The sequence below is a fragment of the Cydia strobilella genome, chromosome 15 (assembly GCF_947568885.1).
Source record: "Cydia strobilella chromosome 15, ilCydStro3.1, whole genome shotgun sequence".
Classification (NCBI taxonomy): Eukaryota; Metazoa; Arthropoda; class Insecta; order Lepidoptera; family Tortricidae; genus Cydia; species Cydia strobilella.
The window spans coordinates 4942745-4968767 of NC_086055.1; the positions used below are offsets into that span (position 1 = coordinate 4942745).

Below are 26023 nucleotides of genomic sequence, written 5' to 3' on the forward strand. Positions count from 1 at the left end.
GGTAGCTTCAACCAGCTACCCCAGCCGTCGAGGGGTTATAGTAGGGTGGTCACTATTTTTGGTCAGTTGACCCATTTGAGTTAATTAAAATACTCGCCACTTGACTAATTACTAACGTAGTCCGAACTAGGCTATAGAAAAAGGGGCAAGCTATGATGGCGCCATCTATGCAAACCTTTGACAGTTGCCAACCCCATTGTTACGCTATTTTTATTTTCTGGGAAATACATACATTCTTTAGTAGGATACCTAAAGAAACAGGGGCGCTTAAGCACATTGAGCTACATAGCTTGACCGTAACGTCTCTACGTAAACTGGTGTTGCGCAAACGAACCAAAATGACGAAAGAAAGTGAACGCAAACAGCGTCACTAGCGTCAGTACGCCCGGCATGGCAGTGTAGTCGGACGCCATCGCCCCGACACTCGTTCCATGACAGCCAAAAACGCGCGACTTTTAAAATTCGAAAGCCGAATTTTAAAAAGTGTTTTGTTTTTTTAAGTGACACAGACTATAAATAACAGATTATAAATATGGATTTACAAAGTGAGGCGAGTCAGGAAACGAGAATTTTAATTCCTAGACATGTGAGTGCTGAGAAAGCACTAGCAGCATCGAACAATGCAGTGAATACGACGTTCTTGTGCCATAGCTACACTCTCCAACCTGATTTCAGAACGTATGTGGAAGGTAATGCAATGAAGGAAGCAATTATCGATGCTTTATTTCGACAACTCCTCTGCCTTCGGTTGATTCCGGGATGAGTTCAAGGACGGTCGAGTTGCCTAATTAGGGTTGTTCAAGTGACTTTCTCGACTCCATACTTTTTTAATGATCACAGATATTAAGATTGAAACTAGTTGATAATATAATTAAATAGGTAGTTACCTAGGTAGACTAAGATTCTGATTGCGTTATATTGCAATAAAAAATAATTATCCTATTTACAAGTCGTATTACTTACGGAGGATTTATGTATATTATGAGCGAATTGATTACTAAAATTGAGATTGGCTAGGCCCACTTGCACCATCCCACTAACCCGGGGTTAAGCGGTTAAACCATTAACCCAGTGTCAAATTGTACTGGTGACCATGGTAAACTCCAGGTGTATAATACATTCATTATAGATTTTTTTGCGGCAAAATTTTTAATAATGTTTTATTGCTGCTGTGTTATACCTGCAGGTGAGTACATTATAATACACTACTCTCCCATCCCCCCCACCTTCGGCTTCCCCCCTCCCCCCCTTGAAAAGTGTCCCATTTTACAGATTTTCTCAATTTTCAGGAAAACGATACAAGCTACGATAAAATGGTCAAAGACTAAATTATTTATTGATAAATTTCCTACAAATAAGTACTGACATTCATTTTGATACCATTACGCAAAAAATGGCAAAAAAAATTGTTGTATGGGAGCCCTACTTAAATATTTATTTTATTCTGTTTTTATTATTTGCTGTTATAGCGGCAACAGAAATACATTATCTGTGAAAATTTCAACTGTCTAGCTATCACGGTTGATGAGATACAGCCTGGTGACAGACGGACAGATAGACAGACAGCGGAGTCTTAATAGGTCCCGTTTTTACCCTTTGGGTACGGAACCCTAAAAACGACAACAAATTATAAGTAACTTTCCCACTTTAATATATATTTTAAAATATTGATCCTAGCGAAGAAGTGTAGTGAACCATTTTTGTAGAAAATCTTATGTAGATTACTTATGTAATAGAACATTTTTTGCTACGGGCCCCCGTTTAAGAATTATTTACTTACTAAAAACTATAAAAAGGGACCTTAACCCTCCTACCTACCTCCTACCTCCTCCCGTTAACTTCACCCCCGACCTCGGGTACTTTTATTATGTGGTTTAATACACCATTCCCTACAACAACTTACTACTTTGGTCTTCGTTAATAAAATAATAATTTATTTTAAAAACGTACAGTTAATGGTAATTAAAACGTCTTCGTTTGGTGGCCTAAATAATCCAATCAGTTTGTTGACAAACAAGCAACAGCGGCATTGACACGATATTTAATTTGAAAGTCTAGTTTGTAGGTCAACTCCAAAATGTTGTTTGTTTTTACCATTTTTATAAAACTTGTTTGTTTCTTATTAAGAGGAAATGGGACGACCACTTCTCTATACAAACGTAGTCCACATATTCCTCTTCGAAGGGCCGTTTGACTTTTTTATTTATTTATTGCACAAAGATATACAATTATGTACAAATGACTTTTTTTTGACGTTTTGATAATTGTAATAATTAGCGAAAAACCAATTCCATTTCCAATTCAAAAGAAAAGGAAGGTTCAATTTTAGAAATTAATATTTACATTCCACATAAAATGAGTTGTATCCGAAATTTAACCATTTGGAAAATTTCACGATTTTGGAAACATTCTATTGGAACTTCAGTAGGCATTAGTAATGTCATAGAATTATAAATAATTAATTGTGTTATAAATGATTATTATTTTTGTTATTAATTATGTTATGAAAGTGAAGGAAGCGAAAGAGGTATGTCAGGATCGTAGCAAGTGGAAATCCGTGGTCTCTGCCTACCCCTCCGGGAAATAGGCGTGATTATATGTATGTATGTATGTATGTATAGAATTACAGCATAGCTTAACTGTTGCTTTTATATGTGTAAAATAGCAGCCAGAAGTCTCTTTCATTAAAATGTAGTTGAAAAGAGACTGTTTCGGGTATTAGGACCACCCCAGACTAGCGTCTTTCGAGCGTCGACGCACCTTTTGCGTTGCGTCGCCGTTGCGCTGGCGCTGGCAAGACGACGACGCTCGAAAGACGTTAGTGTGGAGGTGGCCCTGTACAGTGTGGCCCTGTTGTGTGCTTTTAAAAACCGGCCAAGTGCGAGTCGGACTCGCGCACGAAGGGTTCCGTACCGTTACGGAAAAAAACAGCAAAAAAATCACGTTTGTTGTATGGGAGCCCCATTTAAATATTTATATTATTCTGTTTTTAGTATTTGTTGTTATAGCGGCAACAAAAATACATCATCTGTGAAAATTTCAACTGTCTAGCTATCGCGGTTCATGAGATACAGCCTGGTGACAGACAGACAGACAGACGGACAGACGGACAGTGGAGTCTTAGTAATAGGGTCCCGTTTTTACCCTGTGGTTACGGAACCCTAAAAAAGACCCCCTGTGATTTCCCAAGCGCTTTATCGACCAGATACCAAAGATAATCTAATCTCAGACTTTGTGGAAGTTCTGAATGTAGGTATATCTGGGGACAAATCGATCGATAAATTTTCACGACGCTTTTTTAATCCAAGTCACAAATAGAACCTTCATGAAAACTCGCGTTCTGGATCTCTACTACAATCTATTGCAGGTTCTTAGCCGGTTTCTTAGAAATCTACTACAATCATCTTCGCTTGAATCCTTTCTAGCTAGGTTATCAATCGTAATTAGTGTAATTACACTGAAATTACCTTTAAATGTACTAATTAACTCCTACAAGTCCAATAACCTAGATTACTGATACCTAACTACAACTTATTTTTATAAATATTCAAAAACACTGGGCCCATGGTCGACCGACACCGACACAAAACAGTTTATAAAGGAAGTGTCGGTCAGACTAATAGGTGTCTCGGGCGACCACAGGGCGGGCTCCTTCTTTGCACAGAGATTAAGTCTGGCGGTGCAAAGGGGCAACGCCGCCAGCATTCTGGGTTCCATTCCGGAGGCGGGTAGTTTGGGAGAGGTATTTTATATTTAGTAGGTATTTAGATTTAGTTTTAATTTTAATTTTTGTGTAATCAATTTATTATTTAGAATACTCTGTATTTTATTAAATAAACAAAAATTACGTTCTATAATTTTCCGTTTTTTAACACCGGCAGGGTGTCCTACTATTAGGATCGGGCCATATTAATATTAGATGTAAAAATGTCAAAACACAACTTTGTCGTTATTTTTAGAACCCGACATATGTCATCTTAATGCTAAATTTGTACTCTATGTAGCCATTAGGTGGCCATATGTGCTCATTTGCCTACTTCGTGCGTAAAATGTAGAATAGAATGATACTAGAGGGTTTAGCCGACATGCCTACGTTTGCGCCATAGCGAACGAAACGCTAAATGTCTCTATCACTCTTCCATATATAGTGCAAGTCAGAGAGACATTATTCTTTCGCTACGGCTCATGTCATCTTGGCTCGGCTCCCTGCTTTTTATGATGTGTAAGGTTTTTTATTAACCAATATTCAAAAACCTAGGTACTAGTTTTTGCACAAATATAAATATGAGTTTTTGTTTATATCCTGTATAGGATAGGCAAAGGCAACGACACTATCATTAGATCTGTGTAAAAATAAAAGGCTAGAAAAACGCTAAGCGGGAGAGCGCTTCCAGCGTCCGATGTCAACGACTTATGAATGGGTACGTAATTATAAAACCTGGGTTAGCACCGTGCACCGTGCACCGTGGTGCTTGGACAATTGCATAAACAATTGACCATATTATGAATGAATTCAGTCATAAGATGTCCATGCAATTTTGCAACTCGCTGTATATAAGAAACGCCAACTACCTATCTATCTGCATATTTAGGAGACAGAAACCTATTTATTTTGTTCTCACAAACTCGGACGCCGCCGCATACGAAGTGTTTATGAAGAGCGCAAGGTCTTGTACGTACTGGTATAGTTCGTCAAACCAAATTGTCAGTAAATAACCAAAAAAAAACTATACTCATGATGATATGATCTCTATGTATGATTATCTCTGTCTATGTTTGAAATGAGACAGTCCTTTGACAAACTATAGTTGAGGTGATCTGTCTTTCTTGTTCCCGAGAGCATAGACAAATAAATGTGTCATTTTCAAGCAAAAGGTACCGCATTGTCGCTTGCCGTAAGGACGCTCTGACAGGTTATTCGTACAAAGATACAAGCAAATTTCGTCCGTAAGCGACAATGTGGTACCTTTTGCTTGAAAACGTCACAAAAATTGCCTAGAGCTAAGAACACTGGTGATGGCCAAGATTGATTCTGTCGAAAACCACGTCAGAGAGCCTACCGCGAACACCGAAGTTCGCAGATTGCGGGCTTCTTTCTCTTTTACTCAAATAAGCCATAATTAGTGATGCCCTCTGGACTGAGGCCCTACCACGAGAAACGAAAATCGAAACTTAGATAGAGGGACAGATAACGAGATTTCGAGGGATAGGTACACTGGTGACTGGTTTCGTTTCGACCGATGTACATCATATTATGGTACAATACAGTTTTTGGCGGCTAGACCCAAATCTAGATTATGTGACGTACTTTTATTCCTCATAGGTATAAAAAGTTGGCACCGGACACATTGGCAGTGACATAATATCTTAAAATAATGCTTTCGTTGTCACATGAACCGCATGAACGCACTTGTTCTATGTATTTCAAGCAGATGTAACCAGTACCTATCATCGTTCACACTGCTAATTGTCAGTAAACCTTATTGCGAAGACTTTAAAAGCGTTTTTTCATTGTCAGATATCCGATATCGGATATTGTATAGAAGCAATGAATAACAAATGTTTTTACTATATTCTTCATTTCAGAATTCTACAGGCAAAAAAAAGCTTACGAGTACCTACCCAATTTCTTCGAAAATCCTATCGCGGATGTTTCATCCCCCATTCCAAAGCCTTTCGTGGGAGACTAGCCCCTTAACTAGCCATCATTATACCCTTTCCTTTGCCCAACTCCAAACTTTCAACTATATAGGTTCCAGCGGTTATAAAAAACCCTGACAAAGGACCAAAATCCTGATATTTCAGGGGAAATCCAGACGCATGGCAAACCTAACTGCAAAGCATACTTTACCCGGGGCCGGGCCGGGGCGTCCGATACTTCGTTTTCTATGAAGGGAGATCGGTAATATTCACGTGATACTTTCTATAGAAAAGGACTTGTATTGTATTGTAGTTCGGGCGATTTTCCGCAACTCGACGACTGGCGCCTATTTTGCGTGATATAGAAAAGGACATATATTATATACTTATCGGATCGGACGCCCCGGCTCGGCCCCGGGCCGGTCTAACGTGAGTCATCCTTTATTCATTCCTTTTCTTAGGACTATTTCTCACGACACGAACGACAATGAAATAGCATTTATTTAATTCTTTACCTATTTTCTAACAGTTCATCATTAAATTACCCCTCATCCGTCCGTGGCCGGATTTATGACATAAGAAAGTCATGTAACTTTATTAGTAGGCGTATAGATAGCACAGAATATCATGTCATTGGGTCACTGGGTCACAAGGTTACGTTAAAAAATGTGAATATATCTTGAAATTGAATGTCAAGTCAACAAAAACGAATTTAAAGCAGTTTTGAACAGTAAATTATAGCATAACATATTGTTTCTGGGTTTTTGGATTTCATAGTCTTGATTCAGAATTTTTAATATAGGTAAGTAGGTAGGTAGTTACATAAAAGATATATTGTATACAGTGGTACTTCTGAAATAGGCCTTTGAGGCATTGTACCAACTAGATGCTGGTGGCATTTCCTCGTTCTATCGCAATGGTGATACGTTGTGCGTTGTGCGAGGAAGCCGCCCCATGGCCTTGGACCTAGAGTTTTAACTCCAAATGGTACAAAATGGTACTCTCTACCGAGACATCTCCGCCCGCTTTTACATTAGTGCGTTGGAGGTGGGATATCTTTATGTAAATAAATGTTTTTATTTTATTTTATGCAACAGTTAAACTAATCAACCAAAAAAAAGGTAGGTAGTATATTTACTTATTTTGATACTTGTTTGCCACGGTCCTATGTCCCAGTACCTACTACCTACATCCTACATGTCATATTTGAACTTAAGTCATAAGCAATAGAGGTGACATCAGGGTGTCGTCTGACCTCTATTGGGCATTAGCATGTCAGGTATTAGAACGTTTACCTTATCTCTATTTTTTAATTAAAATGGTACCGCAAAGGTCAACCACCTTTTAATATTGTAGAGGCTCTCTGGACCAGTTTTAAGCTAACATTGGAATAATTATCAAGTTACATTGACGGTCGAATATCCAGTTAAAACATCGTCATTAATGAGACTATGTGCTAATATGTATAATTGAATACATAATCAATATAAAATTGGTTGAAATTCTGATTATGACTGTTGACAATGAAGCTAATGGGGTTATTAAGCACGTCACACACGTTAATTACTTAATTCAGTAGGTACCTAACTGACGACACAGACGCAGATATACGTTGACTTGTTGATTTTAGCTAAATCGGAAATCCGGAAGTGGATCAAATTTAGCTACCAAGTTCCAAGATTTGACCCACACTATATTATCTGTGCCCACACCACCTACCTACCTACCTAGTACTATATATTATTTATTGAATTATATTCTGTGCCCACACACTAACTATTTAACAGATAAGTACTCATGGATAAATTTAGAGGAACGCAAAAAAGAAGGATTACTACACAGAACCCTAAAGTAATTTCAAAATTAGTATATAAACTTTTTTTTTTTGCGTTGCTCTTTTGTCCATGAGTGTACATACATACTAACAGAGCAAGTTAAATAAAAGCTTGTAAAATTTGCGTTGCATTTACCTTTTATTTTAAGAAGTACATTTCTATTATCGCTGCATCTGCACCAATTAAACTAGGTGTCTGCTGTCGTGCCCTTCTGGCGCGTAACATTGGCATGTTGATAATTGTTGTTTGGCGTAATAACAGTGAATGATAAAAGATATTAGAAAACTACTTCAAAACAGTTTAAAAAGCTATTAAAGACATTTGACATAAATAGCCCATGTCCTAAATTAGGACTGTCCTAATACTCCTAAAAATGCCCATTGCTCCAATTTAATTAAGTAGAGATAATAACTATGGAATTAGTTATTAGGTTGTCAAACTCTTGGACGTTTAAATTATATTTATGACCATGGGGCATGGCAATTACATTAAGCTTATCTTTTTGAACGCCACGGCTCTTTTATTTACCTATATAACACTCCATATGATAGTAAACCTTATTCGAAAGTATGAAGTTTTTTAAACGGTATCCGTTCGCCTTTGGCGGTAAATAGGTTAAAAACAGGTAGGACATGTGGCTGCGCTCGTTTTCCAATTTTAGAATCTATCGCTTGCTCGGTTATTAATCAAGGGGGGGTCAAACAACAACTTAACAACCCTTTGTAATAAAGCGATAATACTACTAAACCCGGTTCAGAAACCACGAAGTTCGGAGGCAACAAACGCTAAATAAATAAAATTGACGATAACAGACTTTAAAATCTAATTGAAAATATTTTAGGACGTCGATTAAAAATACTCCTTTTTGAAATGCTCAGTATGAACCCTATCAAGATTAACCTTAAAACCTGCATCTTTTGCGCAATAAGCGCTCGAGCCGAGTTTCATTAAAAACTGTGACTGGCGTGCCTAATTAACCTAGAACATCGGAGTGTCAAGTTCGATTCAAATAGTTTAAGAGAAACTAGGATATAAATTAAGTAAGTGCAGTCGAGTTCTTATGGCGGTTCCCACTCCCAGAGCCAGAAGGCGAACAATCTCCTAAGGAGCATGTTTTTCTAAGAGGCGTTGATATTCGTAGACGTGGAAAAAATATATGTAGTTCTTGACTATATTATCTTTAACAACATAGCTTCCGATACACGAATTATGACACTTCGCTCAATACAATTAATTCCCAAAGTAACCTCTAACTCGGACTTTTAATCCTACTTTACTCGGTTATTTATTATGTGATACCTAAAAAAAAAAAAAAGAAAAAACAATCTTAACGTAAATAGTAATTTCATAACTTTAGAATTTCGATATTGTAAGGTAACGTTTTTAAAATAAATAAAAACCGACAAAATTCTATCAACATTGACACTTGGCGCGTATGTTCTTTTCCGTTCTTTCTTGCGAAATGTGACAAAGGAACGGCCTTAAGTAGGTATTGTAGGTACCTGAGTACTTTGAATTTTCCGTCGGTCCATCAGTATAAAAGCATACATAACTTACAAACACTTCACCTTAATCCATTGCAATAAGAGAATAAATGTATACATATATAAATATGTAAATATGACCAGGAAATAAATATTAAATTAATTTCATGGACCTTAGTCCACGAAACTAATTGCGTGTCGAGTTTTTAAACAATAATTGGTACCTAATGAAATCTAAACCGTTCTTTCCAGCACTGCAAGTATACGGCTGGGTGCTATGGTCATCCGCTCTGCTGTGTGTGTGCTGTGTGTGCGCACTTTACGCCTTTAACTTGCGCTCCGCACTTCGACATTGGCGAAGCGCATTCTACAATGCCGCCGTGGTGCTAGCCGTGTATCCTGTAAGTATACTCAACTCAACTTATATACTGCTGGGCGCTGTCGACCCGCTCGTCTTTTTTTTTGAACTTGACGGGCTCTATTACACTAGAGTAATTAGAGCGGTAAGGCTGTGTGGGGGGATGGTAGCCTAGGGAAAATCCAGGACCCTTCCGCAGTGAGTTCCGCATCACACGAGACGGTTTTGCTACGCTGGAGCGCGGGGTGAATCAATCCTTTGATACCTATAGAAGTGTCCTACGTGGGCGATCTTGTTGCGAACGCGAACGACGCATAGTTAGCATTCAATTGCGTGACCTACCTCTATGTTGTATTGCAAAAGTTTATAGTATTAGAATAATTTAGGAAAACTAGGTCGTAGATGGGTTTATACTGTTTCTGTAGGTGAGTAACTATAATACTACCTACTTATTTGAAACTGTTGCCTTAAAATGCAAAATGTACCGTTTAGTTACAAGCAAGTTATATGATTGCTTCAGTATGGTATGCGTATGATACGTATCCGATTAGATATGTTTAGTACGTAGTACGCCGAAAATACACAGAAAAAAAATACACAAAACACAAACATTTTCTTTAGGTTTAAGAGGCCGTAGTCGATTTTGGAGCAAAAATGTAAAATTCATAGATTTAGTCGTTGAAATTATACACGTTTTGTTACGTAATATCTAAATAACAAGTATTGGTTTCTATTAGCACGTCTTCTCATCTTGCCTTTTAATAATGAGGTCGCGAGCGTGCGTCACCGGTAAAATATGAAAAGAAGGGGCAGTTTTTAAAAATTCAATAAAAAAATTATGGTGGTAAATAATTATACAAATTGATGCATAAGAATAGTTTCAGCAAATGTTGGAGATTGTTTAAGTATCAAAATTAGGTTGAAATTAAGTCGACTTTCAGAGAATTTGTCACTTGTTTTGAAGTAATTTCTGGAGAAAATTGATTTTGTCTAACTTTCATTTACACTACTTCAAAGTCATAATAATAAAAATGTAGTCTGATAAACGTCAAGTACAGGATATGTGTAATACAAAATTACTATGTTTAGCCGTCCAAACTCTACGAAATTTACAAATAAGAGCGACAAAATCAGTGCTTTACGCGCGTTTACCTAAACGTCCATCAGAAAAGCAAACATTACTAATTTAGAGAGTCTGTTTTCAAAAAATTGATCTGATAAAAGGTAAGATAAGAAGACGTGCTAATAGAAACCAGTACTCGTTATTTCAATTAGGTAACAAAAGGTGTACAATTTCACCGACTAAATCTATCAATTTTACATTTTTGCGACTAAAATCGACACCGGCCTCATAATAAGCCTAATATCAAAGACAGCCTGACACTACCTAATCATTACCTAACCATGGTAGACAGACACACATAAAACCGGTCAGTTAATACCAAGCACAACTTTTGCAATTAATCGGAGAGAGTTTCGCATGTTCTAGGTAGTAACATAATATATCCTGTTTATATTTTACGTAATCCCGGGTGTGTTTGGGCAGTTCAAAGACTTGTGCTGCTAATACGTATTTAAATAAAATACCTACGTATTTCAGGATTTTTATTAAATCACCCCCCTTCCCTTAACCCTTAAATTAGGGGATGGAAGATGGATAAATGATGTAACGCAATTTTCGAAGATTGTTCCCCCCCGAGTAATGCGCCGTAACGTTTTACACGTTTAATAGCCACGTAGCACCCAAGTGACCATTTTTACCTAAAAGTCACAATAATGTTCAGCAAAGTATAATCATAAGATTTAAGAAATGAGCTAGCGTGTATGAGGAATGTTATGCGAAAGAGGTATGTCAGGATCGCGCGTATAGCAAGTAGAAATCCGTGGTCTCTGCCTACCACTCCGGGAAATAGAAGTGATTATGTATGTATGTATTTTATTTAATAATAAAAAATAGTTACCTACGTAACGCCTTGTTCTAACCACCCCTCCCGCCTCTGTAACGCATCGTAACGTTTTACAAGACCTCCCCTCCCCCAAATTGCGTTACGTGATATTTGAACGCCCCTAGAGGAGTAAGGTGCCAAAGTGTAAACTTATCTTTATACAATCGACTCTTTGCTAAAAGCAATACTTGACTAATCAGCGTTGTACCTTATGTCCTTTGCAATAAAGTTTACGATCAGTTAACGCGTGAATAGTTCATTTACCGTATCCTATATGGGTTTGTGAAAGAAGGTGACTCCAACATCATTGGGGTTAGGATTGCTAAAAGCACTTGTCGCAATACGTTGCGAAGATAATCAGCTTCAAAGCCGACATTCTAGGAAAATCTTAGGTAATCATTGTGTATTTGCGGTTGGAAATTGCTTCGTACTATCAGAGACCAGTAAATAAAGACTGTCAATATACAATGATTAGGCGCCATTCATTTATTACGTAATACGTTTTAGGGGAGAAGGGGTCGAACATATCCTATTTTTTCTTACAAGGGGGAGGGAGGGGGTTTTCATAGTTCTTACGTAAGATCACAAAGATGCGATTTTTTTAAAATTTCTATGAAATGATGACGTTTAAAAAAACACTTCCACACGGTGCAGAGTTAGCTTAAACGGGCTCCAGTACCTTTGTTTGAAAAATAAGCACAAAATTTTAACTGTCTAGCTATCACCTATCTCAGTTCACGAGATACAGCCTGGTGACAGACAGACAGACAGACGGACAGTGGACAGTTAGTAATAGGGTTTTTAACCTTTGGGTACGGAACCCTAAAAAGGAAAGGTTGCACCATTTTTCCAAATTCATCTAAGATTCTCTCAGTACGGCTGCGGCCTTAATGCTATTGCTATTAATTACTATATTACTGAATATGTTGTTTGCACCATAGGTAACTACATAGTTATCATAGGTCAATGACTGCAATGTTTTAGAAGGCTAATGAAATGTCGACACTGTTAAAACACTATATAAGGCTTAAAGGGTGTCAGAAGTTATGCAAAATTGTACCCTATCACTTTGTAGTACAGTTCAAAATCAAGTGGGGAAATATAATTTTTTTTGGAAAAAATTACTGTCTTGGGTGAAACTTGAACTCACGGCCTCTGGATTCTAAGCTTATTAGCATCATTCGCAGACGTTTCTGCTTGTTAAAAATTAAAGTGAGAATAGTTATTTGTTATACAAGGGTGCAAAGTTGTATTTTACCCGCGAGTGTGGAATTGAAACATGAGCAAGCGAAAGGATTCTATAGTTGAACCACGAGCGAAGCGAGTGGTTCTAAAATAGAATCCTGAGCGTAGCGAGTGTTTCAACACACGAGAAGTAAAATACATTTGCACCCGTGTGTAACACAAAACTTTTCCCCTCACTATAGCGAGGAAAGTGCAACATCCACAGGCGTTAGATCATCTTCATCACTGGAATCACTAATTTTTTTACGATATTATAACAGAAAACACTAGAAATTCTGATTTTTACGTGAGTCGGTGAGAAGAACAGTAAAAATTTTGTTGACAATGTTGACATTTCTGTTCTGACGTATGAAATGTCAACGATGCGTTTTGAAATTGCATCGACTCAACTTGTGCGTTCAGAATTATATTTAACATCATTACAAAAAATCTAACGTTTCTTATGGAATTTTAAGGTTTATGACTTAAAATTATTAAATAAAGCTAAATTTGGTATTTTTTATTAGATTCTCAAACCATTTGTTGAATGATAATTAATATCAAACCAACCATTATTATGAGCGTTTTACGTTTTGTTATCTGTCAAGCTACCTAAACACGCTCCATCCAAGGTCAAATTACTTTCCCCACTAGTGGATAAAATGCGTTTTTCCCCGCTTGTTTTAAAGGATAATAGACGGCTTTCCGAGCTAGTGAGGGGAAAATATATTGTCTCTGCCGAGTCTTACGTATACCTAAAGGCTTAATTTTCTGGAATTTTAAAAAGTGTAAAAGTCAAGTGTAAAAATATGGGTGCACACATTATACCCAAAAATATGTTAACTCTTATGTCAGTGAATTAATAACTATGGGTATATAACATATTTTTGAGAAGTTATATGCACCCATATTTTTACACTTGACTTTTACACTTTTAAAAATGAGCGGTTACAAACGAGTTTTAGATTGCTCTCAGCTAACCAATAGAGGGCGAAGCCCACTATGTGACTTTGCTGTTTCTAATGTGGGCTGCATACACACTCGTCGAGAGACCCCGAGACCACAGATTAATAAATAGTTACTACCAACACCGGCCGAGAACGAGTGTGTATACATACATGCTGCTCCCTTCTCGTCTTGCTCTTCCTTGTCTCGTCACTCTCGTCTCGCACTTTAGACTCTCGGCGAGAGCCGACATAACATTGCTAATTCCAGGAACGTTTTTTTTCCGAATATCTTTATTCCTTTTAAATAGGTACGTCTGATATTACCTATACAAGAATGTAACTAGGTTTGCCTGTCTGTTTTTTTTTTTTTTTTTTTAATTTATTTTCAAAAAAGTATAACACATTTTAAACTTATACAAGTTTCGCCAAACTTGCGTTTAACGGCGAAATGGTGCACTCATTTTCAATGTTAGTACCTTAATCTAAATTTAATGATTAACTTATATTACTAAGGTTAATACTTTTATATTACATTAACAGTGTAAGTTGTAGGTATATATGTTGTTGTTATTCTTTAAGAATTTATTTGTAGTTTTACATGTATGTAAAATGTATGTTTTTGGTGCAATAAAGCATATTTATTTATATACAATATTTACCTATCTTATATATTTAGTCATGCGTTGTACCCAATAGCAACTTCTTAATTTTTGATTTAAAGATGTTTTTACTAGCACACTCGTCTTCTATTGATAAATTGTTCATTATTCGCGGTGTGATATACTTGCGCGTCCTTTTACCATAGTAGTTGCTAGCGGTTGGTTCCACGTATTTACGACGTTTTAACCCCCTCGACGCTCAGGTGTATACTCGCGGAGTTTTGAATTCGGGATTTTTAAATTGATCAGTTGCTATAGTTGAAGGTGGTGAGGGTGAATCCTACCTATCCTTACTCCGTTGAACCAATTTCGACGCAATTTGGTATCTATATGAAGATACTTTGGGTCCCGGGGAAGGACATAGGATACCTTTAATTACGGAAATCATCATTCAACTTCAGAAGCTAATTAATAATTATCTATATTGCGAATAAAAAAAGGAAAAGATAGTTGATATTTATTTACTAAGCACGTTCTGTATACTATACTCTTAAAATTAAAACGAAAGGGACAGAGCCGATTGAATTTTATTAGTATATTTACATTAAATAAACCCTTTAATAATCGTAAGTAGTCAACCTTGACTCGAATGTGCTTGACCAAAACCTCCGTGGGATTTGCAACATTCACTATTGTTTGAACACGGACGACCATAATTACTCACATAGGTACCTATTATAACTGCTAATTAGCATTTTATATTGTGGTTATAATTAATTACATACATTTATAAAATATAGGTAAATTCAGTATTCAGTAGTTTTCTGGTGGGTTGCATGCGTAATTTGAATTACATATATGTATATCCTTATTTTATATGCAATTTAGTTGTAACATTCATAGTTGCATATGTATCTACACGCTATTAGGTACCTACTCATACACATTGCTTACATAATATACGTAGTATATACGTACATACTTGTTAACTGCTTATCATAAACCTAAATTATTGATGGTATAGAAAGGATGCCAATCTCTTACGGCAGAATTGTTGCAAAAGTGACCGCTTTCAGCTTTAAATAATAGTTCCTAATCTCTCCGGTGGCGCTAGTTAGGCTCTGGGACATGAGTATAACATGAACCAACAAATAACCCGACCAAATTACGTAGGTTGTTTTTGGTAGTATTTCGGTGTATGGTGGCGCCGCCTATTTACTGTTTTTTGATGGATACTTTTCATACATAGAGATTTGGCTCCTTTATATAGTCTCCATGACCTAAATATTTCCTGCTAGCATAACCAAGTGTCAATATTATATAAAAAACACTTTTATCTACCTGTGTAATGTGACTTTTTCGTTCTCATCTATTAAACAGATATATATATATATATATTTATACATAGTTTATCGCGCGATAGTTTATCGAAAGTATCGAAACACAATTATTCACAGTCAACGGTTTCGTAGCGCTAAGCTCGTAGCCGATCCCACCGTTTTCGCGCTTTGTAGAGGAAAGAGACTACGAACTGCTACGAACAGAGAACCCACCGCTGCCGAGCGGGTTCCCGGCACTGAATGTGTTATCGACTGTCTGTCACCAATGTCACCATGGCCATATAAGATCAAAACCGTAACATTCTGAATCAGGCTCCTGGTGTGCTTCCTTGCATAAATTTCATTCTAGCTTGGCATAGGATTTTAAACCTGAAAATACACGGATACATTGATGAGTTCAGGAACAGGAACTATAAAAAACCGGCCAAGAGCGAGTCGGACTCGCGTTCTAAGGGTTCCGTACATTACACAACTTTTTTTTAACAATGTATTTTTTATGTAAAGAAACCCGTAGGGGTCGGATCAAAACTAAATAATTAAGTCCGACTCACGCTTGACTGCACATTTCTAATAGGTTTTCCTGTCATCTATAGGTATAGAACTATTTTGTGTATTTTTTTCTAAATTTTAGGCCCAGCAGTGTCGGAGATAAAGGGAATGGTAATTTTTTGGCTATTTTCTTAAATAACTTTTAAACTGTTTATTTTAAAATTACAAAAAAAAAATATATTTAATATTCTCATAATGAGCTCTTTCATTTGATATGTAACATGATATAGTTTGATAAACTTTATTTTTTAATTTTCTCATTTACCCCCCCAAAAGTGGCCCCAATGTTTAAAATTCATTTGTTTACGTTACATGTCCGTCTTTGGGTCACAAACTTACATATGTGTACCAAATTTCAACGTAATTGGTCCAGTAGTTTCGGAGAAAATAGGCTGTGACAGACGGACAGACAGACAGACAGACAGACGCACGAGTGATCCTATAAGGGTTCCGTTTTTTTTCTTTTGAGGTACGGAACCCTAAAAAGCAGGAAAAGACGATCCTGTAAAAACAGCAATGCAACGTCGCAACACTGCTAACATATGTTAACCTCTTACAGGTGGTATCGCTGTCAGCATTCTTCGCGCTAGTGGTACCACGGGCACAGCTACTGTCAGAGGCGTTGTCACAAGAAGCTGTGATGCTGGGGCTGTACCACTTCTACTGCCTTGTGGTCGCCGAGTGCGGCGGCCCGGAGCTGATCGTTAGGTAACCTTTTAAATATGGTCTCTGTTTTGTACTGTAAGTGCTGTTGATGCTTAAATGTGTAGTCGGGAGCTCAGCAGGTCATCTGGTCAATCTTGCTGTCAAGCTGGCTGTCAAGGTGCAAGAGGCTTTCATGCTGGGGTTGTACCACTTCTTCTGTCTCGTGTTTGTTGAGTGTGGTGGACCGGACCTGATAGTCAGGTAACCTTTGAAATATGGTCTCTTGAGTAAAATTTTCAAAAGACTTAATACGTCACTGTCTAATCGAGAGCTCAGTTGATCATCAGGGCTACCTATTAAAGAATTTAAAGGTGGTATCGCTGTCAGATAACGCGTCACTGCCTATATAGCTGAGAGCTCAGTTGGTCATCACTGATGATTTATCATTATCAGGTCAACATATAGAGAATTGAAATATGCAGCATTCATCATGCATTATTCAGCATTCTTAACGCTGGTACCATCCTTCATTATATAATATATATATTTAACGGGTGTCGGATATGGATATAAAGCATGTCGATGCTCTAATTACCTATGAGGTAACTAGACTCACTCAAATCCTAGTTATATTAGGACAATATCACCCAAATTTACATCAATTGATGATTAAAAAGTTCTTGCTAAACCGACTAGAACTTACTCTAAGAACAAATTAAATTATTTTCTATGATTTTAATAACAAAACTTCCGTGAGACACAGGCATATTAAACATATTACAAGCTCCTGATGACGCTACTCGGTACGGAGTGAAACATGTCGAGCGTTTTCGACTTAAAATACGTGAGTGACCCGTTATTAATATGTTTAATATATTTTCTATGATACTGGAGGCTTTGGTAATTTTTTCCTTCGTATATGACATTTATTTCAGTTTTCGACTAGAACTTGGAATAAAGAAATGGTGTAACTTGTCATTTGTCGGTAGACGATCTGAAGGCGCACAGCTCGAGACGCGGGTGCTGCCATGCTGCTTCTGGCCTTGTTGCGTCATCCCTCGGCCAAAACTACAACCGTAAGTGCAATTTTACTGTTTATATAATAGACACACATATATAAACAACAGCTTTCTCTTCTGATGTCGAAGGCTAAGGGTAGTGGAGCCTAAGTTCGGATTGTAAATACCTTATATCACCAAAAAACAATCCCTGTGTTGTCATGGGTAGCCAACATTAATGCACGAACTAATCGTAAGTTTTTATTTCAACCTTTTTGGAACCGATTTATTAAAAAGTAATCTTGGCACATAAGAGGTGCTATCTATACAAGTGCCCAGGTATGTTTAATACTAGCCCCTGAGATATGTTTATAGTCCCTGACATATTTCCTCTTGATTGTCTTGAACCGTAGAGCCAGACCTTGACTTGACCGTACTTTCTATAATCATTTTCGCACACGCTACCGCGACATGTGGACACACGGCCCGATTCGAACAATGCTTATTAGAAGTCACAGCGTTATAAAAAAAATTGATATGTTACTTTTGACACTGCCACATCGGTATCGTACCGCTGTGATTTCTTATAAGCATTGTTCGAATTGGGCAGACAGCACAGCTACTAGGTACCTATTAATAATCTTTACATGTACATACGTCCATACACAGTGTGCCTTCGCCATCAATCTACTTTATGCTTCTAATAACTTCATTAAGGACTGCTTGCTATTCCCTGAGCAATCACTTTTACAGGCGAAGTGCCTGGGAGACAAAGTGGCCATCAAACGAATTGCTGACCACTAATGGAGTTTTCGTCACGAAAATACCGTTATAATTGATACATGGCGAAATAAGAAGCCAAATGAAACGTTACAATTTTTTTTACCTATTTATTCTAAAATCTAATAAAAAATATTTAACTCCTTAAAACCACAAAAGAAAAAAAAAATTGTGCTTAAAAAAAAAACCAACTTTTTTCCTGTGAACTTTAGTTTGAAGTCCTCTAAATGTAGCGCCGTAAGCAACTACTAAATAAATTAATAATTATAGAGTTCTTGTGGTGGTAATTAATTAAGGTAAAGGTGACTTAACTCCTAACTTTTTTACTTTGGGTAAGTTTCCTACCATACAGAGCACTATGTACAGGTTGTAAAATAGTATAATTTGCTATAAATCACTTTTAGGATCACGTTGCTTATGGAACGTTTTTTTTCTGCAAGCTTCTTATCAATATAATAGTATAGTAACACTTAATAAATAACTTTATAATATGGCCGATTCAGCAGGGAAAAATAAATTAGGCGTGTAAAGTAATGAGTACCCGGAAATTGGTAAATGGACAGCTATTACTTTGGCAGCCAATTATAACATGGCTCCGGGGTCAAAGATAATGAAGGGTGCGGTTCGTCCTTCACCTTAACATTGTAATTGGTGTGAGCACTGGGGAAATGCACAATTGCTGATGTCATTAACTTTGCCGGTTAAAGGGCTCTATAGACCTTGCAACAAATCGCTTATAACTAGTGATTTTTGTGATACAAAGAGTCACGAATAGATATGCGTATATATACGCATATCTATATAGGTATATTAAATATTTTGAGCCAATTTGGCTTTCGGCTTGATTCGTAATACCTTGCCCTTCTTATCTTCTGGTTCGAAAAAAGACTAATATTCGATAATTTCGATATTAGTTTTATTTGACGTTCATAAGCGCTCATACTTGAGTAATAAACTATATTTACCTTTATCTCTTTTTTTTTGGTAGGTACCACATGAGACCATTTCTAAGAGGGTGTCATAAGAAAAAATATTTAGTGAAAATAAAAATTTTGCCAGTTCCTCAAGTATCTTCATATAAAATCAAAATGTTAACAATCTCTGTGATAATCTATGCGATGTTTAAAAGTACTAAGTAGGTATATGTTCTAAAATTGAAATATTTACGTTTCAGGAAGCATTTCAAATGGCTACAGTACCTGCTGCTGCAAGTACCGATCATACAGGGCCTGATCTACATAACCATACTGATATTCCGATCTGAGGACCTCGTAAGCATCTTTTATACTACAAATTGACGTAATTTAGGAAAAAGGATCCAACGCAAAAAAATATAGTAATAAACTTCGAACTTAGCGTCAAAAAGAGCTTTATAAAGGATGACTCACGTTAGACCGGGCCGTGTCGGGGCCGGAGCTTCCGGCGCTTCGTTTTCTATGGAATGCACCACGTGATCACCTGTCATGTCATAGAAAAGTAAGCGCCGGAAGCTCCGGCCCGGACACGGCCCGGTCTAACGTGAGTCATCCTTAATGGTCCTACTTTGCTCCCCTGTGGGTCATAAATGTCATAGGTAATGCTCCAATTCTGTAATTGCTACATTACTCATAATTTATGTATAATTTCCTTAATTTGCAGCAAATATTAGAATAAAGTAGGACCATTTTACGGATGTCATTAATGTAAATGTATTTTTTTGAGGGTGTAACCGCTAGTGGTTACTAGTAACAGGTAGCATTGGTTCCCACTTCCCAGGCATTACCTTATTATCTAGGATTCTGGGCAATAGAGTTCAATGAAAAATATCTATCACGAGAGCACGATTTGCGCCGCCGTTGTGTTACTATTTGGAATAATGGGTATTTAATTATTCCTTATCCTGCAGTAGGTAGAGACCTAAAATAAAGTACCACATGGTACCATTCATTTTAGGTCTCTATTATGACTCATAAATCTGACTGCACAGTCAAACTAAAAGTCGTTTTGCGGAGTTTAGTTTTTATAATTATTTAATTTTCTCTTTTTATTCTAATGAGTCTAATGAATGACTAAATAAAATAAAGTAAATACTTCGGGCGAACTGCCAACATACCTACTGCCAGTTGAGTAAGTACGAGTAAGTTTGTCAGTCAAAGTAAGCTTACTTACCAACAACTATGGAAGGTAGAGGTAAGGAAATGAATCTTCATGTATCAACAAGTGACCGTAAAAAACAGTAAATAGGCGGCGCTATCATACGCTGAAGTACCTAGACCATACACCTAGTATTTTATATAGATGTGCACCCGTGCGACCGTGAGGGACAGAACATACGCAATGCGAAAAAATTAAAAATACGTTTTTAACATTCCTGACAACATACCAGGAACAACGTACGTAATTTAGTCGGGTTATTTGCTGCCCCTCCCCCATTTCATCTCTACATTATTATACCTCTATGGTTCATGTCATAGAGCCTCCTATATATTACAATACTCTTTGGTTTCAGAGCCTACCTAGCGCCACCGGAGAAATTAGGAACTATTATTTACAGCTAAAAGCTGGTCACTATTGCAACAATTCTGCCATAAGAGATTGACATCCTTTCTATACCATCCATACCCGCAACAGTGTTGGGAATTGCCATTGTAAAAAACTTCGAAATTGTGTGTACGCCACATTTGTACACTGATTCACGGTACTTAATAATTTGCTTAATTTATGGTTAGCCCATAATCCTGACAATATAGTAGTAATCCAATATGAAGGCCACACACACACACATACACACACACACACATATACACATTACTAGTGTTGGTTACGGCAATGTCAGTTTTCCACTCGAGCGCACCACGCGGTTTTGTAATGTTGATGTGATTGCGATGCGGTCGCTCGCGTAACGATTTCCTGATTTGTTTCGAACAATTAATGAAAAGTAAAAATGTATTCATGATGGTCAACGGGTGACACGAACGCTGTAGAGTTCGAAACGTCGGGATGTATTATAAATTCAATATACGCGATATAATCCGTTTTCATAGTTTTATTTCGTGAGTAACTATCGCGGTAACCGAAGACAATATTAAAAATGTATTATTAAAAAAACCGGCCAAGTGCGAGTCGGACTCGCGCACGAATAGTTACGTGCCATTACGCCAAAAAAGGCAAAAAAATCACGTTTGTTGTATGGGTGCCCCACTTAATTATATATTTTATTCTGGTTTTAGTATTTGTTGTTATAGCGGCAACAGAAATACATCATGTGTGAAAATTTTAACTGTCTAGCTATCACGGTTCATGAGACTGGCGGCCTGCGGCGGTACAGCTTGGTGACAGACGGACAGACAGACAGCGGAGTCTTAGTAAAGGGTCTCGTTTTTACCATTTGGGTATGGAACCCTAAAAAACGTAATTAATGCGTAATATAGCGCAAATTATGTAGATTATCATAAGTTTCATAAATGAACATTTTAGTATTTTGTCTTTTTTAACGTAGGTATTTAATTGTTTCCCGTTTCGTTTGTGCTCTAAATCACTCACGGTCGTTTCGGACTACATAATTAAATCGAACTGTTAATATACCTCCAACAGCAGCTCTTGTTTAAAAGGATTTTTTTGCATTTCAGTCCGTCTATCTGAAGAACTACATGTACTTCCAACCCCTGGTGGCAGCGTCCTTACTTTCTGGTATTTGGGGCATCATGATGTGTCTGCGAGCTGCTGAAGCTACGGGCGGCAGACCGAGGCCCCGCTTCTTGGCTCTACAGTTTGTGGTTATCATTGTAAAGGTAATAATTATCTTACTCTACTCTACATGTATCTTCGTCAACACAACTAAATGACCATTAGTAAAGCTTATTCCAATGAGATTGTTTATCAATGTTTAATTATGTGCGTTTGTAATACTTTTCCTTTATTTAAGTATTTTAATGTTGAAAAACCGGCCAAGTGCGAGTCGGACTCGCGCACCGAGGGTTCCGTACTTTTTAGTATTTGTTGTTATAGCGGCAACAGAAATACATCATCTGTGAAAATTTCAACTGTCTAGCCATCACGGCTGATGAGATACAGCCTGGTGACAGACAGACAGACCGACAGACGGACCGACGGACAGCGTAGTCTTAGTAATAGGGTCCCGTTTTTACCCTTTGGGTACGGAACCCTAAAAAGATCCTTCCGAAACATTTCCTATTTAGGTTGCAGGCGAACCTAAAAACCCGATACAGAGAATTCTCATCCACCTGTGGCCATACGTTACAATTATGTCGGAGGGGTGCTGACCTGCAGCGAGTGTGGTCGCACATTCGCTGCAAAAATTGCCTATGTCAGTCACCTGAGAGCGCACCAGCGACGCTCTCAGTGGTAAAACGCAGTCGCTGTGGCCGAAATCGGCTAGGAGATGATGATGATAAACATACTTACGTGTTCTAGCTAACTCGGAGCACGTTCTACATCTATAGGGATAGGATGTCGTCAAAAAGGATGTCGATGTGGTATAATTGTCTGTCTGATATCGAGCCTAAACAACACTAATATTCGTGCCCCGAGTATGCTCATAACCTGTTATGTTAAAAGTTAAAAAGTCGATATCCGGTTCGAAGGACCATGTGGCGAAGCCTTGGCCTTGGTCAGGCGGAGACAAGTGGACTATACATTTAAAGATGAAAATATAGGGAAAATAAAGATTTATTCTCAGATAATACTTTACATTTTCGAAGGTTAATATGGAAGAGATCGCTATGGTAACAGAAATCAAATATGTCATAGATTTTAAATAAAGAACTTTAAAATAAACTTTAAACTTTAAGTTATAATGTTTAATGTTGCTAACAGTTTGCAACTATCCTTTTGTAGGTTTATTAACTGTATTTTATTTATTTAGGTTCAGTGCGGACTTGCTAAGATCATCCCAACAACAGCACACCTGCCTTGCCTACTGGCGTTGAACCCAGCTGTGGTTTCTGATTGTAAGTAGTTTTTGTGGTGGGTAGTAAAAAATAGAGAAAAGATACCAACGCATCATGTCTTTTTCCTCCTAGTCGTTCCCTCATGTAGTATGAGGATCGTGACCATATGCATGATATGCGTAAGGTGCTTCTCAGTTGTTCTCAGTGCTCAGGTTCTTAAAAAAATGGACCACTTAGAAAATACTACGTTTAGAGAGGGCCTCCCTGTTAGCGCCTATTTGCGCTGTTTAAATAATACAAGGTATTAACTGGAAATTACCATTTTAATGGGTTTTATTACAATGTACAATAACTATATGTATAGGTTCTATGTCTAGGACACGCGCGTTTATCGTGGTGGTTAGATTGCAAGAGAGGGATGCGCTCGCAGCGATGCCCGAAGATGCGTCGTATGTGTGAAACTCTGGCGCTAGCATCGCGCTTTCTGGTTGGACGCCGATCCCGCCGTCTATGTTGGCATCTTGGGGCTGCAGGGCTACGTTTCCACACATCATTGGTTGGCGAAGCTAGCGGTGTTGCCACAGCGCTAACACTCCCTATTGTGTCGCTTCAGCGCACTGCACGTTTTCCTCTACCGTGATTGGCCCACATTTGATTCTCCAGACATTGCCTTGGTGACCACATGATATGTCCAAAAAAAGATATGATATGTCCAAAGAGGCTTGGCAGCAGATATGAAGATGCATAGGTATAGAAACTCTATTTTAAATCCTAAGACAAGTATTTGAAAAGGTATAAAGAATGATGGTTTTATATTAATTTCTCTTTATTGTTTCTATTTCAGTAATCCACAACACAATCACGATAGTGGAAATGCTGTTGCTCTCTATTTGGGCGTGGAGGCTGTACAAGGTGCCGCCGGGCAAGATCTTAGAGAAGGAGAATATTATTACCACCGATTAGAATTCCGCATCCTAGTTCTAATGTTAACACTTTTCCAGTTACTTGAGAGAGAAGAGGTCTACTTGACCGCTTAATTCTAAGAAGAAAGCTTTTGTTTGTGATATGGCAAAACTGTCCAAAGTCGGTTGTCTTAAATTTCAGCATTAAACGAATTCGCTGGGCCTTCGGCTAAGAGAAAACTAGGCCTTCTTTAGATTAGGCTTGGTCAAGAGAGCGAGCGACTTAGCTGAAAGTTCAAAAGTCGCACGCAGACCTCTAACTCTAATGAAGGATAGCTCACCTTACGCAATAATTTGCCCGAAACTATCGAAGTGTATTTACAGGTTCCAGGGTGTCACTAGGTCACGGTAAACGCCTACCGTCAGATAGGCTATAGAGTGTTGGCAGAAACGTAATGCAATTAACCATTAACCAGTAAAAATTGAACCGTAAACTGTAACCGTCCGTTACGGCTTACGGTTCAATTTGTACTAGTTAATGGTTAATTGCAATTAACGTTCGGCCAACACTTATAGAAAGTATGCTTATTATTTTCGGTATCAAAATACAGTAGTATAATAAAAATCACGGGCATCATTCCGCGGTCGGTCATGTTTCCTATGCGTGCGAGCCACGCCTGAGTACGGTTGCCATATGGAAGAATTAAATGTCCTAATAAAAATCCTGAAATCACCCTAAAAATCCTGACATTTCTTGTAACTGAGACTTGGCGTAGCTTGAACGACGCCCTGGCGGTGCGCTGCGCTCTGCAGTGGGTAATTCCTAAAAATCCTGACACTTGCAATTTGGACAAAGGCTCAAAAATCCTGACATGTCCGGACAAATCCTGACGTATGGCAACCTTACGCCTGAGGGCTACCGCGAAAATCTAAATTTCGGTATAAATCTGTGGCTCTTGCATATTCGAGCGAAGGCACAGATTATTTATTATTTATATTATTTAGTTCGCGAGGGTCTCTGGACGTTTACTGGTTAAATGGTGACATCAAAAATTGTCGCATAAAATCGACTAACAATTTATTGAGTAATGTGAGCCATCCTTCAATTGTATTTCAATAAGAACACTAGTGTTAAGTTAATTCGGAAACTATAGATCTGAATTACCTAGTTAAGTTTCTAGGTCAGTTCTAATGGCCATACAAATTCGAAAATGTATTCTAAGTGGTTAATACATGGTTTTTATTTATCGTAGAACCGCTGGGCAATTTTATGACTGATATTGTATATTTGTAGCATTTTTATTACTATTTGTAGGTGTTTCAATGCACAAATGTAAGAGTTTACTTCGTATCGTGTGTTTACCTCAAATAAAGTATTCAATTGCTGTTGGTGACAAAGATACTCAAGTACTTATTGTTCATTAAGAGCAACATATTATTATATAGGTATTGTCAGTTTTTGGTGCTAGGGCGTAGAATACATACCTACTTCCTGTTCGTTTTTAATAGTTGCGTTAACTGTAGGAAACTAAACGAAAACGAGTGTATATATAAGAATATTTTATAGAATAGAATATTTTATACCGATCTTATCTTATATATATATTTTTTTAACATCTTATTATTAGTGTGTCACTTTTTTCGACCTAAAATTGCAGTTATAAAATGTTTTTATGCACGAAATTCTAATGTTTTGCCTATTTCGTAAAAAAACTTCGTCTTTGAGTTCGATTTGTGTTCTATGTACCTGATTAGAATGTGTACACCTACAGTCACCTACAATTTTTCCGCTTCGACGTGCAAGATGTTATTTGCAGGTGGCTGTACTGTACGAACAAGGACGTTTGCGATAAATAAATACTTTACTTCACAACAATCGTTTTTATT

At 37.6% G+C, this 26023-nt stretch overlaps 1 protein-coding gene across 1 annotated transcript; it reads left to right on the forward strand.

Annotated features, from left to right (window-relative positions):
- Nucleotides 1-269: 269 nt before the first annotated feature.
- On the forward strand, nucleotides 270-26003 carry LOC134747865 (organic solute transporter alpha-like protein 2). The gene is made up of 8 exons (XM_063682537.1): nucleotides 270-689; nucleotides 9212-9360; nucleotides 16482-16630; nucleotides 17557-17643; nucleotides 19520-19616; nucleotides 21954-22115; nucleotides 23210-23294; nucleotides 24079-26003. Exons 1-8 carry the CDS (start codon nucleotides 533-535, stop codon nucleotides 24195-24197), a joined length of 1005 nt encoding a protein of 334 aa, XP_063538607.1. The 5' UTR covers nucleotides 270-532; the 3' UTR covers nucleotides 24198-26003.
- Nucleotides 26004-26023: the final 20 nt, after the last annotated feature.

Coding starts and splice junctions, on each gene's coding strand:
- LOC134747865 (XM_063682537.1), top strand. CDS start 533: ATGGATTTACAAAGTGAGGCGAGTCAGGAAACGAGAATTTTAATTCCT. Junction 16,631..17,556: donor GGCCCGGAGCTGATCGTTAG/GTAACCTTTTAA, acceptor ATTTGTCGGTAG/ACGATCTGAAGGCGCACAGC. Junction 19,617..21,953: donor TATTCCGATCTGAGGACCTC/GTAAGCATCTTT, acceptor TTTGCATTTCAG/TCCGTCTATCTGAAGAACTA.